The following is a 19,390-nucleotide window of genomic DNA, read 5'->3' as shown; positions in this document are numbered from 1 at the left end:
GCAGTTACCCCTATCCTCTGAGCACGAAAGTGGTTCCCCAACGCGTTTAGTAGTGCTTCGCAACGACGAAACCCGGAAAAATAATCCCGTTTATCATCACGCGCGGAGTCTAACGACCTACAGCACGGAATTACCCTAAAAATAAACATTTGGAACTAATTGGATAAGTGACGCTGAAATTGGATGGTGAGTGTTAATTGAATTTAAATCTAATTTCTGAATAAGGATCCAAGATACGAAATATATTACTCTGTTCAACCTTCTTCAACGTTAATTTCGATTAATTATCATTTGGTCGATATTAAGTGTCAGTAATTCTGAAAATTCGTCAATAAAAAGGACAAATGAATTATTTATGAAATAATTTTAAAATCAACAATTTTGAAACAAGTTTCAACAAAATCCTACGTGTTACTCCAAAAGGATCCTTATTCGGGAATTAGGTTTTATTCGATCAATGCTTACTCAGCAGCCAATTTTAATTTCAGTGAAAATTAAATTAAAATGTAATTACGCGAAAACATTTTCATGCCACTGCAGACCGCTTTTGTATTTGAAACCCTGTCTCCTTCGAATCGAACCATTTAATCCTTTGAAAGGATTGATAATATTCTAAATCTGAATTATTACGTCGTAAAAAATAATTATTACAATCTAATATACCCTTCCAATGATTTTATTATTGAACGTTTCAATTAATTTAATTTACAAGCAACAATATGTAGAGTTATTTTTCTTTCGAATCCTGATTTTCGAAATAACTGACGTTGAAAATTCAGCAGATATGCACACGATTGAAGTATGACTTATCTAACATGTCCGTACATTATTCGATACTTCAACTTGCATTGGGTATTTATATATTACCATGAAAGTGAACAAACAGTGAATATATACAATTATTGATGTCTGTCTACTTTGACTAACGTGATTAGTGAATGTGTATTTTGATGTTTTCAATTTACATTCACTAGTGAAAGTGTACGTTCATTGTTGATCGTTAATTAATGCTTAATTGGATTATTCATTCACGTATATATTCAGCGTAACAATTACCAATTATAATTTCAATATCACGACACGTATCAATTAAAATAGTGAATATTTATGGAGCCAATTCAGACCGTTAAGATAAAAAATTAATTCTGAATTGGTTTTTATTGAAAAGTGATACAGTGAGGTCCACGTGTAAAAACAATGATGCTTTGTGTTCACCGAAGGTGTAAAGAGAAATATTCCATAATATTGACAATCGAAAGTAAGCTAAACAGAACAATCACAATATCCTCTTCTACCCCTACAATATAGAATGATCCTAATAGAAAACACACACCAAAACTTCCAGCGATCAATTTCTAACGACTACTCATTAGAAGTAACTAAACGATTCTGACCGAAAATTATATCTTCCATACAAATTTCATGCAAATTATTTTTATATCCTAATTTATAATTCATCTAACATCAACTTTCTTTATATACAGTATTTGTAGTCCTCGTAGTTAAAAATATGTTCGTAAACTTTATTTCAAAACGTCAACGTGCAAATCAATGTAGAACTGTCTAAAGAATGAGAATCTCGGGCAGTTCTGTGAGAGTTTAACGAGAACATCGTCATTTTCTTTAATGGTTATTGGCACGAGAGGTAACGATTGATGATATTAATTTCTTATCCGATTTATTTGTCGATTCAGCCGGCTGAACAGGGTGAAAACAGTCGAAAAAGGTGCGCGAGGTTTAAAAAATTGAGCCTGGTCCAGGACTGAGGGCAGCCCGCTGAAAAGGGCGTAGGAACCACCGAAGAGGTGGAGAGTTCGCGAGGAATCATCCTCTTCCATCGTCGGTGTTCAACGAACAGAGACTGCGCCATAAAGGCCCGTTCACAACGCGCATACACCCACGGCTGGCTCGGTGCATGCGCAATAGTGTATTGATCCCGCAGAATCTGAGATGCACGTAACATCATCCAGTGGTCCATTGGCCGTACACAATGTCATTTCTGTTCTGCGCTCTCCCGGCGTTTCGCGAGCGAGACGAGACGCGCGAGTAATGCGAGTCGACGCATCGATTCCTCGTCGCGTTCACGATCGGTCGACGTGCCGCGGAGCCTCGAACGGATCGCGATAGATTATGCTATCCCTGGGAGAACACAGGATCAGATTCATTAGGAAGCGTGCTCCAAGCCCGAAGAGAACCAAATCGCAAGTACGTAATAATCCTTCCACTCGGTTGTAAACATTAGTGCGTAGCGAACCGTACATGCCTCGAACATCTCTAGCCTCGCGAGGGGGTGGAAAATTGAAAACAATTACGATTCCTCGGAGAGCATTACTAAAAATCACAATTCGCGCGGAACAAGACGTCCGAAATGCAAGCAATCGATTCGACGCTCAGTGGGAATACATTAAAATTTCATCGCGGGACGGAAACGATGCGATCGGTTGCACGACGCCGGGGCAGAACATTTACAGACAGCCGAACCGCGATCGGAGAATCTCGAGTACGCGTAGCCTCGACCGGGGACATCAGCCCTCCAAGCATATGTGGGAGAAACTAAATTTAATAACCACTCGTTTCGATCAAATATTAATATAGACTGGCGGCAGTTAACGCAACAGGTCCGTAATTCCGCGACTAGCAACAGCTTGCGGTGTTTAGTTAAAGCGTCGCAGCACAAACAGAAAATCTAGTTTATACCTCCGGCGAGCTACGCTCAAAGTATCGCGATCAATCGTAATCGTTCACTTTTTTGCAACGAACAGGATGCATCGAACGGACTCGTGAATAACTAGACTAAGTTCGCCCAGAAATGATACTGCAAGTGATCGTGTTGATCCTCTTGGCGGGGATATGCCACGGTAATCCCGACGCAAAAAGACTGTACGACGATCTGTTGTCGAATTACAATCGACTGATTCGTCCCGTTTCCAACAACACGGACACCGTCATTGTTAAACTAGGACTTCGTCTTTCTCAACTCATAGATCTAGTATGTTTTCTTTTTCTTTTACACGCTCTATGTAATCGAAAAATAAATTGTTTATTGGGATGCGACAGTAACGAAGCAACGTGATCGTTTTCAGAATTTGAAGGATCAAATCCTCACGACGAACGTTTGGTTGGAACACGTAAGTCTTGAGTATATTAGATATCCTCTCGAGAACGATGACTTAACGATTACGAACTTTGCACAGGAATGGCAGGATCATAAGTTTCAGTGGGACCCAGCTGAATACGGAGGTGTCACTGAACTGTATGTGCCTAGCGAGCACATATGGCTTCCCGACATTGTCCTTTACAACAAGTAAGTGACCCCGACGCGAACAGCGATTTCACACTTTGCGTTTCATCGATCGTTGTCCCCGAAATGTTTGCGACGGTGAATGGAAAGTATCGTGCAATTAAAATCTGAACTCGTCTTCTTTCATGCTCAGAAATTGATATCTATTAATAACTCGAGAATAGTACGGACTTCCATCTGGTTTTCAGAATAACATTTAACATTTTATTCGTGTCGACGTGCCAACCTAAGTGGAAGGCACTCTTCAGGATAAATTCGTATCGTATTTTAGAAATAATCTAAGATATATTGCAAAAATATACCTTTTGCAATTATGTATACAAATGTATACAATGTGTTTACTCACAAATGCACCAATATTTTAGGTGATTGTACATACCAAAATAAAACAAACATCAAGAATAATAGAATTACGTTTAAGGTTTTGTTAGAGAAAATAAAGAAAAAGTATATTTAACTTCAAGATTTATTTAAAATATTTTATAAGGAATATTTTTGTTATATTTATCCTGAAGAGAACCTTCAAGTTAGATCGAGATATCTTCGAATCGAATGTAACGTTAAATACTCCTCTGATAATTAAAAAATCTATACTATTTCCGAGTTATTTATAATTGTGAAATTAAAATTGTCAAACTACTGGCAATGTTATTCTATTTTCAGTGCCGACGGAGAATACGGAGTGACTACAATGACAAAAGCAATTCTGCATTACACCGGAAAAGTTCTTTGGACACCTCCTGCGATTTTCAAGTCGTCGTGCGAAATAGACGTTAGATACTTCCCCTTCGATCAACAAACCTGCTTCATGAAATTCGGCTCGTGGACCTACGACGGTTTTCAGGTAGAAACAATACATCTTTCCAAATATTTCCAGTCGTAAATCCATTATCCTATCAAAACTACTGTTTATACTATGTTTCTAAGCCGTAGAACTTCGATTATTGCAAGAAATCGAGACTGAAAGTTGAAGGGATGAAATCCACTCCCACTTTATTATTTGACCCTCCTCAAAAAAAATTTACGCAATCAAACGCTAGTTTACAAATGAATCTGATATTCTGATTCGACATTCGCGAATAAAATTTACCAAACTTGTTCTCTGGTCTAAACTGAAAATTTTTAATTATTGTGTTCAGATCGATTTGAAGCATATTAATCAAAACATGGGAGACAAAGTGGAGGTTGGCATCGATCTCCGCGAGTATTACCCCAGCGTAGAGTGGGACATTCTGGGTGTACCGGCGGAACAACACAAGAAATTCTACCCCTGTTGCGTGGAGCCCTATCCCGACATCTTCTTCAACATCACGTTACGCCGCAAAACGTTGTTCTACACGGTGAACCTGATTGTACCGTGCGTGAGCATCTCGTACTTATCGGTGCTGGCTTTTTACCTGCCCGCCGACTCCGGCGAGAAGATTGCTCTTTGCATTAACATTCTGCTGTCGCAGACGATGTTTTTCCTCCTAATATCCGAGATTATACCATCCACGTCGCTAGCGTTGCCATTACTGGGCATGTACTTGCTGTTTACGATGGCACTGGTCGGTGTGTCCGTAGTAGTAACGATTATCATACTAAACGTACACTATCGGAAACCGAGCACCCATAAAATGGCGCCGTGGGTCAGAAAGATCTTCATAAGAAAATTACCAAAGCTGCTGTTCATGAGGGTACCTGATGATCTTCTGAACGATCTCGCCGCGCACAAGATACACGGAAGAGGCAAATCCGGCAAAAAGAACAAATTCAATGCAGCCGTTACAGCCGCTATGCAATCTTTCCCGATAGTATCTTCGCCGGACTCTGCTCGGCATCAGCGGATCGGTGGTACGTATTTACGGCCGTCTTACAAGCATCATGCGATAGATTAATCGAGATCTTGTGGTGGGCTTTGCGTAGAGGACGATAGAAAAGATTGCTATTTTTCAGATCGTTATCCTTGTACTCCTGGTAAGTGTACGCTTTCGAAAACTTCGATATCAATGCACGATTAGTGTTCACAGATTAGATGGATGTTAGCACGTTAAGTGGATCCTGTCTTCCAAATAGAAGATTTGACATAAAATGTAAGAATTAATTGTTTCCAGGATGCAACGGCTTGCATACAACGACCGCGCATAACAGATTCTTGGGTGGCATAGGCGGTTACAACGGACTGCCTACAGTGTTGTCCGGTTTAGATGAATCCTTGAGCGACGTCACTCCGAAAAAGAAATATCCCTTCGAGCTCGAGAAAGCTTTGCACAACGTGATGTTCATTCAGCACCACATACAACGGCAAGACGAATTCAATGCCGTAAGTATCGTCGTCTTGAACGATAATAGTTTCCTGAACCATTTTGGGATTTCCAATTAATCGTCATTGTACTATAGGAGGATCAAGACTGGGGTTTCGTGGCGATGGTCCTGGACCGACTTTTCCTCTGGATCTTCTCAATAGCGTCCATTGTCGGCACTTTGACCATTCTTGGCGAGGCTCCGGCACTTTATGACGACACCAAACCCATCGACATGGAGTACTCTTCTGTCGCTCAACAACAATTTCTCCCTCATGGTGACTTGTTAGAAACTCTTGTGTAGAACAGTTAGTGAAAGTAAGGGACGAGGAAACCGAGGTACTGATTCGTCGTCTTCTTCTACTTAGCCGTTATTTTTGTTTCTGAACTTTATATTATTCTTTATAGAGAGAAATGCAGACCCTTGAAGTGTATCAACACCTCCGGCTTCTTCGTCTTTTTGTCACACAACGTATACAATGCTCGATAACGTCTCGTAATTAAAAAAAAAACAAAATACACATATATTTCATTTGTACTTATCACTATAGTATGTGCACACGACGAACAAAGTGCTCTTGAATAACGTTAAATCTGTTATCGTACCGTTAATGAGAACGTTGCAATATTAATTGTAGATGTTTTGTAACGTCGATTAACGTAGCAGACACGAACGGGATTTAATTGACCCGTCGTCGTCTAACCGTGTGTAGCGAAACTCGTCCTCTGCTCGAGTAAACATCTTCCCGAAGAGCAATCGAGAATATTGTTATGTAGTGTACGGAATTTTTCAACTATTAAAATATAAACCAAACTTTTTCAATACGAACGAAGTATATACTCGGATCTGTTCGATATCTTGTATGTCTATAAAAATAAAATAAACGACAATTACGAAGCACTTTATTGTTGATCCATGATTTTTCGACTTCTCTTCGATAATTTGTCAATACCGAAATAGCAATAACATTTTGTGCACCTGTATAAAAAGTAATCACCTATACTGCAATTTCGTCACACTTCCACCACGATGTAATACGATCAACTATGAAATATACCATTGTACATGTACCTCTCGTAAAATTCAGCCTCCATTTATACAGACCTGAACGCACTTTAAAACGAAGGTATAGTTTATTATGTCCAACACGTAGAAGAAAAATATTATACATCTAATGCACATACGAACGTATAATACCTACGTTATACGCGCAACGACAACACAAAATTAGTAAAAACCGATTTAAACAAATTTCATACTAAAATCTTATAATATAAACCTCGACTGAAAGTATATATATAATATATGTAAGGTACACAAATGCATGTCTTCGACGTGTGAATGATTGAACAACACATGATTCGTTACAACCAAAAATGTTTCGCCGAATATATTAATATTAATAAAGGTTTAAAACATATCCACAAAACCAATTTTCTTTGTTCAGATCCTCTTTACATAATTGACTTTTTACGAGTCTTTACTTTCTAATCAGTATAAATAAATTAAACGGAATATCGTTATCGTTCGAGACACGAAAACAAAAACATGCAAGGTCCATATATATTTCGCACAAAAATATCATCTTTTACGAGACAATTTACGGCATTACAATATGTAGGGATACGTTCCACCGAATGTCCACGGAAGCACCAATAAACGTGCGCGTCCTCGTGCACCAAGTCTCGTGGAAAGAAAACAGAATTCCTACGTTACGTAGACTCAAACAATTCAATCTTTGCGAGCGACTAATCGCTATTTCGTGTTACAAAAATAAAAATACGCGAACACTGTTGCAAACAGGAAGTGGTGCAGCTTTCATTCTGTACACGCTCTTTTGGTTCATCCTTCTTTTTATCGTTCTTCCTAAACGGAAATTTATCGGAAGAAGCACGGAAACGACTTCTGGGGCCCTTTAACGCGTTCAGTGTCCCTTGACCCGCGCCCGTGTCAAGCTAACTTTGACTCATAATAGATCTTTCTAGGGTTAATATACCGTAGATACTAAAGGGTACACTTAGTTCAAGCCGCATCTATGGTAACATGGACAAAATCATTTAAACCGAATGTACCCCTCACAGGCATTATTCTCAGCTGCCAATGATACATTGTCAGCGTCGAAATGTTCAGATAGAGCTACACAGTACCTGGTCACTATGCGTCGTCGCTAGTATCTCTTCTAATGACACTGACAGCAATGTCCGCCACTCTTTACATACGCAATTATAGCAGAGTCAACGAAAGAATAGATCCTTTCGTTCCCTATATTTGTGATACTGTATTCGAACATCAAACAATTCCACGGTCGTTAATTATAGTATCCAAATTCTCATTAATACTGCTACTATTATTACTACCGCTTGTAAATATTAATGAACTCAATACACACGGTTCATTTTGTCGAGATCAAGTCGATTCTTTCGTTGACTGCATTATAAATGCATACACTCACAAGTGACGCTAAAACCCAGAAACGATCATTCGATTATTCAACGCGTTGACTGTCACGTTAAATTTGCGCGAGAGAACCACCAGGTCACGGTTTTCTAACAGCAGCACACGTATTTACTTGAAACGATCGACTACATTCGGTCATACTACTCGCAACCGACGTCTTCGAGTCCAAAAGCATGCAAATGCAAAATGACAATGTCGGATTATGTTTCGAAAGTCTAGAATCTATTACATCTGTAATACTTTATTACTTTTATACAGTATTTGTATACATATTTAGTGGCTCCGCTTCTGATCGGGTAAGTAAAACCGTAACCCAGAAATGGGTGATGGGGCAGTCAACGTGTCAAAAGGTTCTCGATAATTCGTACTTATCATTTTTATTATTATTATTATATTAGCCCTCCCTCACACTCCGGCAAAAATAGGGACTAACGTCACGATACGATACGAGCATAACCCATATTCGGATGACGTTGCTCCCTGTGGAAGTCAAGCGTCACCCATATTCGAGTGACATGGCAGTCAACGTGTTAGGCCTGTTTTAGACGGCATCGTCAACATAAAATCTCTCCCACACTCGTATGAAAACAGTAAACTCGCGAATCTCGCGCAACTCTACTGCAATTAGTCGTACAATTCCATCTGAAACAGACCCTAAGGCTACACAAAATGGAGGGCTTATCTCCAACATCCGCGTCACACCACACCATAACCCAAACCTAATTGTCACGACGAAGTTCCATTTACAGTCGCTAGTAAAATATAGTACATCTTCCAACGGAAGACATTTACATGGAATGGCAAACTAAACGCTAGAACGAAAACGTGTGTCTACGTCGAAATCATACAACGGTAACTGTGGTCCAAACACCAATCCCTAGCTACCAAGCATAGTGGCTGAGAGCCCTTACTAAAGCTATGTTTCACGCGAATCAACCAAAAACGCAAACGATCACGTTTTTGTATCCTTCGTATTTCAGGAAAATCAATTGTTCCAAAGAGAGATGACAGATATAAACCTCGTCGCAACAGGTCTCTTTCCTTTCTTCCAGGATAAAATCTTCCTATGACTACGAAATACGATAAATGCATGTGAGAACACTGCTCTTCTTAAATTCAACGCTCGAAAGTATCCTTATGATACCATCTCATTCTATCTGTAAAACGTACGCACACACACCGAGAGACAAACAGACACACGAACACACCCGCACGCGATCATCTAATTCGAATCAAATATGGAATCAGTAAACATCGTAACCATCACTCATTATATAATATTGCCTCTTTTCTTACACTCGTATCGGCACTGTCAAATTTCATGACGATTGCTCGAGCTGAAGGAACATAAACAGTGTAATATCCCTAACGCAGGTTGGTGAAAGAAGCGAGGCAATACTGTATGTTGTATCATTAGTATCATCACGCAAGGAATAAGCGTCATATACAATCGTACCTCGTATTTGCGTCTAATTGGTTCCTGAGTAGCGGACGTAAGTAAAAACAACGATTTGACGTATGTCAAAGGTAAGTGTATATATAGATCTACTCGTATATAGCGTATGTATATTCATAAACGAAAACTTATATAGTATCTCACAAACTCTGCCCATTTAAATATGATTAAAACTGTTGATGATATCAAAAAATCTTCGAGACAAAAATTAAATGACTTTGAGGGGTAATCTATTATAATTATCTATTCTATTATAATTATTTATTTAGTAAATAATTCGTGATCCATGAATTGAATCACACTTGTGGTATTTGGAAATACCATCATTATTTTCACTCCTGTATCAATATCTAATAATAATATTTTAAATTGTACGTGTTGAGATTCAGATAATATTTAACTTGTAGTCGGACAGAAATTGAACACGTCGGATAGGAATGTACAAAATAAAACAAACGCCGATCGCGTTGTTATTAACAACTAGATTTATCGGGAAACCCCCGATGGCAAGGACGTAAATCGAGGTACGACTGTAACAATGTTTCTCATACAATTTACGACAACTTCATAAAGATGTCTTTTAACACCATGACGACCAATCTCATATCCGTGCGAGTCCACAACGTCGGATCATCATTTAGCGCAAGCCTAATAGTGTAATCCACTCTCGTATTTATTTCGGTTTGTAAAGCGCGGAATCGACCAGTCCTTAAATTCGCACTGAAATTTATGATAGGAAAAAGCCGGCTAAGCAAAGACGCGGCAAGGAGAGGTTTATGGCAGGGCAAAAATTCGCCGACATCGTGTACGGTCAGAATTTCCGCCCATTCGCAATTTAACACTAAACCTACCGGCACTTCATGTATACCCATTCCTACCATGACCGGTCAGATGACCAGTCTTTCTTTTTCTCTTTTACGAGGCAACGTACTTCTAATTTTTGCATTATATGTATAGAAAGTTGCGTTTTGATGTTTACTAGTAAGATATCCTTCTCTTTTATATTAAAAAATATTTCAATTTTCATCGAATAGAAGATAAAACACCCTTGAAAACGAATTTTGTTCCAAGTCGATACCGTAGTTAGTTCTAGAGAAAACAACTATTTAAGAAAAAGTGCTGGCTAGTAATTACGCAAACATCCTGTATTTAAATTCATTTTCAATTAAAGGAACAATTTATAATAAAGTTTTATCCCACATCAGTCGTATGATCAATAGGAATTTCTTAAACTTCTTTAAACATATAACGTCAAAGTAAATGTCAAAATAAACATGGAAGACAGCATAAATTATAGTAGGTGATACGGTCATCAGATAGAGGATAAAATGCCCTTTAAAATGAGCGTTTGTACGAGTCGATAGCTTTATTAGTTCCGGAGATATAGCGATTTTAGTTTCAAGTCGATGCGGTGGCTAGTTACGGAGATATAAGAGTTCAAAGTTTGTTTACATTTCGTTGCGCTCGCGCGAGTTCATTGATCAATGCGTAGTAAATTCTTGGAAATACTACGCCCCGAACTAGGTCACGACAGTCACGTACGCGGGGTAGGTCAGCACTACGCACGTGCGACAAGGAGGTCCGACTCCGCTAGACGAAGACAGAGATAGTCGAATTAAAAAAATTACCATTTACATAAATTGCGATATCTTCGAAACGGAAAGTCGGATCGACAAAAACCAAAAGCCATTTTAAAGGGGAGGCTTTGCCGCTTCTAACAATGCCTCAATAATTAATAAAATACTAATAATTTCGGAACTGCACGCGCCTAAAGTTTAACTATTTTTAATACGCGTTAATAGCGAGAGACAGCGGAATTTAAAAAATTACCTTTTACATAAATTACGATATCTCGAAAACGGAAAGTCGGATCGACAAAAACCAAAAACCATTTTAAAGGGGAGGCTTTGCCGCTTCTAGCAATGCCTCAATAATTAATAAAACATTAATAGTTTCGGAACTGTACGCGCCTAAAGTTTAACTATTTTTAATACGCGTTGATAGTCTATTCTAAGACAGTGGAAACTGATACATCGGAAGTTAACCAGAATTTGGTACCAAATTTTGTCCAGTTCAAATATAAATCAACCGGTCAGATGACCGGTCGTGATAGGCAAGACAGACTACATATTTTTCTCAGAAAACAAACAATAAGAATAGAAGTGAATATTATACAATTTTGAAACTGGTCATTTAACTGGTCGCGGTAGATTTAGTGTTAATGAAAGTTACGAAATTCCACTAATGACCAGGCAACCAGGGAAAACCTAACGTCTTCTTTAATACCAAACAACGAAGGAACGTCTACTTGATTCTAGTCCGCCACCAGCATCAATTCTCAAATCTCACATCACCGCGCTAGAACATTGTCACTTTCTCGTTGATCACACAGCATCGTGTATATATCTCTAGCATTACGTCCGTGTAAATAAATATCTAAAGGCAACTCAATCCCTCACAAAACCCTCTTATACTCCATCCGGAATATTAGTTTGTTTCCGGAAGACGCGAGCCCGACGTTGAATGACAATTATATTCATCAAAAACCGCAACGCGGTTCACACATTAACCCTTAGACGATCATTACAAACCCCATCCTCATTACTTCGCTAGTAATTCACTGATTTAATTGGAATTAATATTTGCCATTTTTGGTATTCCTCTATTCCTGGGATCCAAACTAAGATAATGTAAACTACCAAACACGTAACCCACTAGAGTAAAGATAATCAATCTTGAAACATTATGCTATATACTTTGTGAGATGCTTTAACTGCATTTTAAACCACAGTGAATAAGAATAATTAAATCTATTTGTAACAAAGTATTGAAAAGTACAATAAGCCAACAGTATTCCTGGTTCATCAGAACCAAAAGAAAAAATAATCAAATGAGCAACTTGTCATTGATGTCACTCTAAAATTTGTGCGAAATGTTTGTAAAGAACATTAAAAAATGATGTTCTCGAGTTGATTGTGTGTAATAAATAACACTTTACATAACTCGTAAATTTTAATCTCAGTACTCTTTTCATCTTTTCAATATTTTTATATTATTGTCTATGTTAATTGTTTTATGTTATAATCAACGCTTTAAGAGAACATTTATATACTAAATTTGATAAAGAAGTCATCTTACGTAGAAGTAGCAATTTTCTACGGAATTAAATACGAAGACCCGGATAAAAATGAAATAATTTAGGCCTTTAATAAACTAAGCAAATAATGTTTTCAATTACTAATTTCTGGAAACACGTTAAAAAATTTTTATCCCGAACTGTTTTTTAATATATATTGTCTAGTAAGTAATATTGATTAATCATCTGACCAATAAACATATTGATGTATTTACCAAAAAGACTCTTCTTTTTTTAATGCCTCCAACGCGTACTTTATAAATAAATTGCGTGATCGACTAAGGGTTAAATTGTAAATTTGTTCTATTTATTGCGTTGATTTATCCTTCTAGTTAGACTGCCCCGAGTTTGTCAGTCTTCGAAAGTGTTTTGACTCTTGCGAGTTCCATGCCAAATTTTGTGCAGGTACAGTTCTCAATTTCATGTAAATACAAAATTCCAAAGCGCATTCTAGCAAAACTATCTAACAATACTGAGGATTATACATATACGCTGATTCGGTTTCAAATACGAGTGGCGATACCGACTGAAAAACAAAATAACGACGACAAACGGATACGGATAGTGGTGACGATAACGTTCCGGAAAATTTATTATCCAGCAATGATATCTAAATAACCAACGAGCAGTTTGGAAATCTTGGCCAACGAAAGTGGACGGCGCCGGGCGTAGACCTTTGTCCTCCAAAAACGCATGACCATCAGTGTTAACTTAATACGCGACAAGCAAGGAAATATCGGATACTCTCAGTAACGTTACAACACTGTGCCTGATTACATAGAAGACCATAAACAATATACAAACAACCCGAGTGCCGGAATAGATTCAACCCTTCCACGTACCGATGTAACATTTACAATTCGGGCAAAAGTGGTTGACGCTCATGAAGCTGCTCATGCAATACGGTAGACACGAGCAAAGGCAACACCTGAAATTAAAACGCCATTGGTCAGAAAAATCTCTTCGTTGAAACTAATAACGTACCACGCACAAACACAGAGCGACATTCTTGGAAGCCAGGAAAACAACACAGAATCTTGTCAAAGCTGCTTGAATTATTTGTTATATTTGGATCAGAATCAACTGGTCGCTCAAGGCCACTGAACAGGTATTCTTACTATGCCAATGATTTTCAAATTTAATAGAAATGGCTCTCTTTGAAAAAGAGAAAGCTCTTGGGTCAGAATTTTATAGATAAAAATTATTTGTTACATTTTCTTCAATTAATTCAAAATTAATATGCATATAAATGATATCTACACCGTGTATTGTGTTACAAATATGCAAACATTGTCTTTCAGAGGGCCACATCGACGTGGAGTGATCGCAAAATGTGTCTCTGACCTGCCCCACAGTTGGGGAAGTGGCCTTGAATGGTCAATTGAGTTTCATCCGACTATAACGGACATAGGTATTATGATCAGCCATGCTTTGAGAGAAATTGGGTCAGAGCGGAACAAGGACTGGAAGAAATCAATAAACGCATAAAGAATAAACCAATATGCAACCCTAGGGAGGAATTAGGTGTTTGACCTCAGTGAAGCTCTATATTAACTAATTACGGGTCAAAAACATTTAAACTGCTTCACAGTTATCTAATGAACCATCATCAAGCCAAAATGCTAAACATATCACTAAACTACATTACGCAAGGTATGCGTCTACTAATTTCTATTCTGAAATAATTATACCTCTGTAGAAAAATAAATGATAAACTATTTCCATACCCTTCGTAAAATATAATTCATTATTTAATTCCACGCAAAGAATTAGTAGTTTTACGTCCTTTGTTTACGATGTGACGATAAAAAATTTATTACACGGAGAACGAAATTGTACTATGATTGTGAACATTTATTACTACGTGACAGTTAGTAAAATGAAGGAGAAATAATGAATAATGAAACCACAAACCTGATGTGCATTATCATTCAAACGCATGCTTCGATTTTTCTTCTTGTACCTACATTTGTTTCATTGAAAATGTTATTCTCGCATATTAAGAAGACATTATTTATATATAAAATAAAATTGCATATTGTAAATATTCTTGAGAGAAACACCGAAATTTTACAAATTGCTATTTCTTTAAGAAACACGACAGTTGTAGACATTATCATATTTTATAAATACATCTCACTTAACGAACTAATCTACTTGTTTTGACTTCGATACTGTTGCGTAGACAACTGACGTCAACTTTTTCTTTATCAAGATACAATTTACACCAATAAACATTCATTTCTCTGAAGAAATTTACGGTGAAATATAACAGATTTCTCTGGGATAAAATCTCTAAGTCCAAATGAAATTATAATTTTCATCTTACTCAGCTTTTAACTACTCTATTCACAAGTTAACTCTAATAACAAATTAAGTAATGTCTGCTTAATATGCAAGAGTAATGTTTTCAGCAAAACGTTCATGTATGTGCAAAAAAAATTTGACTTATTTTAAAGATCAATGAATAATTCAAATTTTTAAACATACACTGTAGATTAATATAGTAAACAAGCAATGTAAAATTTCAACAAAAATAAAAACAGAAATTCGACACATAAGTTCGTTAACTCCTTCGCCCATATTTCGCTTTTTAAGATCAATATTTTACTCTTATACACAAACACACCGAATTATTTCAAATTATTTAACATTGAATTCAAGTTCCTGCTGTTGCACGTTTGGCAGACACGTGTTGTGCTAAATTTAACAAATTGCGAGTAAACGATTGAAACTACTGCATAGAAATTTCGGAAATGCATTAACGTTTTCATAGAAATGATGAATGCTAATGTGGTGAACTATAGAAATTTATTAAAAGCAATAAAAACTAATTGCTACACTGATTGCGACGTGCGATGTATTGCTACATCGTACGATATAGGAAAAAACTATTCTTCTCTGAATATGCATAAATGCATTTTACACTCTATGCAAAAACTTGAGGTTTGTTTTTACAGTTTGTATATGCAATCCAGCCTCTGTTCTGACACAGATCTTCTTGTAACAGGTTTTACCTCATCTTTTTTCGAGTTTGCAAACGTACTTTCGAAGACAAACCATAATTTAATTTGAAATACTCTCTAAGAAAGTAGATGATAGTTTTAAAAAATTTGTCACGTAAAAAAAATACGAAATAATGTTGTTTTCTACTGTTTTCAAAGATATGAAATTTAATATGTTACATTTAACATGTCGTGAGCGAAAGAGTTAACAGAAAAGGACCCACTCCTGTGATAGTCCAGGTAAGCGGATGCGGATTAAAACGGAAATAAATCGAAAGCACAGGATTAAGCAAATATTAAAAGAATAAAATTGTATTCACCCAAGTAAGCAGAGAATGATGCAGCAGATGTGGGCGGTTGGCTGATGGTCCGATATCGTGGAAGTTTTAATGCTGGTGCGACACGTCGGACACGTCATTTTTATAGGGTTCGGGCTCAGCGCGTAAGTCATAGGCTGCTGGATAATCCGAACTTCTGTTGTCCGCGGGAAGTTTGGATTTGCATTATGCGGCGTCTGTTGTTGTGTCGGTGGCTCGCCGGGTCCTGAATAATTCGGCGGGAACGTCGCCGTGGGCACAGAATCTGAAATTTCAAGTAAACAGATTCACTCGAGCATACCTTAAAGAAACAGTATTTCTTTTTTCTCGGGTCAAAAATAGATTATATTTACGGTTTCTTTCTTAAGAAATTACGAGAAAATGTATTAATCTATAATTTTTACTCGTACACTTGTTTATCTTCAAGGAACGATTACATGAAAAATGAATTGATACTTAAAAAGTCATAATATATAATATAATAAATCATAATTAATTATGTAAAATGAAATTAAATACATTACTTATATGGCAAAGATAAAAAAAAGTAATTTGATTTTATTTTGGTCCTTGAGCAGTACAGATATCCATTTAATAGAAGAGATAAATTAATATGATATCTAACACACTTTTTATCTAAAGAAATCCAGAGTTGTGCAACTTGTTCGAACATTGCAATTAGTTTCTGCAAGGGTCAAATGGCACTTTGATACATCGATATCAGTAAACATTGCTTTGTATTTTCTATATATCAATATCAATGCATCGTTTGACCCAAGAGTTTAGCTGCAACGCTCGCAAAACTATGAAATTTCTAAAAGAACGGCACTCACACCCGGAGCCTCGAATCCTGAAAACCTCAAATATCTTGTACATATCATATTAATCTTATCTCCTAAGAGGATCTTCTAAATAGGCCGAAACATATAACATTAAAATAAACGAATGGTGCTCCAAACTTTTGAGCGTTACTGTTTACAAATAAGAACATGCCTAGTTAAGAATTAAAAACAATATAAAAACCATACTTACAGGGAAATGGCATTGCAGATGGTCCTACTGGATATGGTGGAATATTTGGTTGAGGTGGTGGGCTTGCTATGTTTCCTACAGCTTCTTCATACGATGGTGGAGCTGTGGGCGGGGGTATTGTAGGTTGCGAGCTCCCGCTCGCGAATCCTATATTTTTTTCCATGTTTCCTAACAGAACATTTGAAAAAAATATATATATAACTTTTAATAAACACTATATATATTACGTTTCATATAACAAGTAGGAAATTAGCAAGTATTGCAAAAAGATATTTCTATATGAAATATTTAAATCGGTCGAAAGGATATCTAACTTGAGTCCACAGCGTCAATTATTAGGTCGGCTCGATGTTCGCGGATGCACACGCGTTCGAACACAAAACGCCACGGGCAAATGGACGCGAAAGTGTTCGTGTGCGAATAGAAAGTTGTACGAATGTTAAGTAACAGAGGCGAATGATGTGCGTTAGTTAACAAACAGCTAGGAAGTTTGGAGAATGGAATGTATTCGTCTGTACATTGTTCCATCGTACTGTTACGGACCCAGTTCCTAATCACTTAAGAGCGACTCTTTTTTTAATGTGAAAATAAAAAAATTAACCAAACACAACAAAATTGTTTGATATTAAGTAAATCCGTAACTTTAATCGAGAACTTTACCATTGTTTTCTATTGAACAATCATATTCAAATAAACTGTAATATTAAAAAAAATTGTTTTTCCAAATACCCTGTGAATAGAACATTGATACTCAATGAGTTAAATTGTGACCCTGTTTCAAATACGGATTGCATTGCTCGAACGTGTCAATGGATCCCGATAAGCACAACGATATAAATAATGTTGATTTAATCTACACGTGCATGAACTGCACCAAGTCTCAACTTTTAACAATATCACGTCTTACGTAATGTTCGTTACAACGAATCGAGTGAACCGATAATAATACAGTCAGACCACCGACGTCGACTGCCGAATGAATTGTTTTTATGTACAGAGCTTCTATTTGAATGATGCTAACTCGAAAGTAAATAATAAATTAGGAAAAATTAATTACAACTGGTGAAACGAAATTTTTCGTACAAACGTTCGACCGTAATCAAAACTGAACGCTCCGAGGTAGTTAATGAATTCCCAACATGATTCACACATGAGAAAGCGGCTTTGAGCGATCGGTATACTAATTTTAATCCGACTATAACAACTGGTATCACCACATGACGCATACTTTTAAATTTCGAGAAGAAAATAAGTGTACTTTAAAATTTCGACTTCGATTTATTAAAAAATAAAATATTAATTGTCCTGAACGTTAATTTGGCAATCATTATTTTAGAATCTGAATATCACTGTTACAATGATATTGCGAATTTTATTAAATTCGAATTTACTTAAACGAATTTCATTAAATGAAAGACTCCTTAACATATAATAAATATAGAACACAAATCCGCATAATACAACGTAGACCAACTTTGACGATCGCAGTAGATTTTCTGAGAAGAAGTAACGTGTAACAAGAACAAGGAAAAAAGATCAACATAACGTCATACTAATGAAAAAAGGCAACAGATTACTCTTACTGTACGATATTCGTATATATCTTCTGAGAAAAATATTTCGCTTGTTATGCAAGATTTTTATAACCATTACGTATATTTATAAGGAATATTACATAGAAATTTGTAATATGTTAAACAAATATTAGAAACTATTTCAAAATAAAAAAATATATTGAGATCGATTGGCAACTATTGAACACTAATCAACCTACAAACGTATCTTTACAAGAAATATTTGTTTTCTTTTACGATTGAAGTGTTTGCCCAATAAACTATTTATATAATCATTCATTTTAAGAGCTAGACCACGGAGAAAAACCTATTTATTTGTTTTTTAAGTACGTCGTAAAAAATATGATATGACGTAAAAATTTGCGCATCAATGTAACTCGTTTTCAGAATTGCGACTAGGCTACTTTAATAAAAATTTCAAACGTACTCCAACCATATTATTATACTTATTAGAGATAACAAAACATATTTTTGAAAATAAAATTACAGAAACGCAATCCATCAAAACACTTACCTCAATTATGATACTGTGAATTCGGGACGAAGTAGACTTCTCCAGGAAAATAGAGGTTATAATTGAAAACCACAAGATGCTAACGAGTAATATCCGTCGTGAGAATATTGTTACACATAACTCATCGTACGATAGTCGATTACCTTATAACATCATGTTATGATTTCGATAACACGTATTTAAAGTAGAAACGAAGAAAAACACAAGACACCAATAACGTTCGTGTTATCACGGATAAAACTATTAACGCTCTTACAATGCTACCAACACAATATCACAGCAATCGCCATAGCATTCCGCAAGCAAACTGAACAA

General features: G+C 36.6%; 2 protein-coding genes across 6 annotated transcripts; one reads left to right on the top strand and one right to left on the bottom strand.

Moving 5' to 3' along the window:
* Positions 1-1,982: 1,982 nt before the first annotated feature.
* Positions 1,983-6,484, top strand: Nachralpha2 (nicotinic acetylcholine receptor alpha2). Of its 5 annotated transcripts, XM_076765580.1 has the most exons (10): positions 1,983-2,205; positions 2,763-2,989; positions 3,084-3,128; positions 3,195-3,304; positions 3,965-4,145; positions 4,441-5,134; positions 5,237-5,257; positions 5,395-5,603; positions 5,681-5,922; positions 5,992-6,484. In XM_076765580.1, exons 2-9 carry the CDS (start codon positions 2,810-2,812, stop codon positions 5,885-5,887), a joined length of 1,647 nt encoding a protein of 548 aa, XP_076621695.1. In that variant the 5' UTR covers positions 1,983-2,205; positions 2,763-2,809; the 3' UTR covers positions 5,888-5,922; positions 5,992-6,484. The 5 variants fall into 5 exon arrangements, with proteins under 5 accessions (XP_076621695.1, XP_076621696.1, XP_076621694.1 ...); XM_076765581.1 differs by lacking the exon at positions 5,237-5,257; XM_076765579.1 differs by lacking the exon at positions 5,237-5,257 and having other exon boundaries at positions 3,084-3,304; positions 5,681-5,861.
* A 460-nt stretch (positions 6,485-6,944) lies between these two features.
* On the bottom strand, positions 6,945-19,317 carry LOC143342094 (lipopolysaccharide-induced tumor necrosis factor-alpha factor). The gene is made up of 4 exons (XM_076765582.1): positions 19,076-19,317; positions 16,988-17,155; positions 15,959-16,220; positions 6,945-13,561 (listed from the first exon to the last, which is right to left on the bottom strand). Exons 2-4 carry the CDS (start codon positions 17,148-17,150, stop codon positions 13,459-13,461), a joined length of 528 nt encoding a protein of 175 aa, XP_076621697.1. The 5' UTR covers positions 17,151-17,155; positions 19,076-19,317; the 3' UTR covers positions 6,945-13,458.
* Positions 19,318-19,390: the final 73 nt, after the last annotated feature.

Source organism: Colletes latitarsis, chromosome 5, assembly GCF_051014445.1.
Source record: "Colletes latitarsis isolate SP2378_abdomen chromosome 5, iyColLati1, whole genome shotgun sequence".
NCBI classification, from domain to species: Eukaryota; Metazoa; Arthropoda; class Insecta; order Hymenoptera; family Colletidae; genus Colletes; species Colletes latitarsis.
This window is presented reverse-complemented; position numbering and strand designations above follow the sequence as displayed.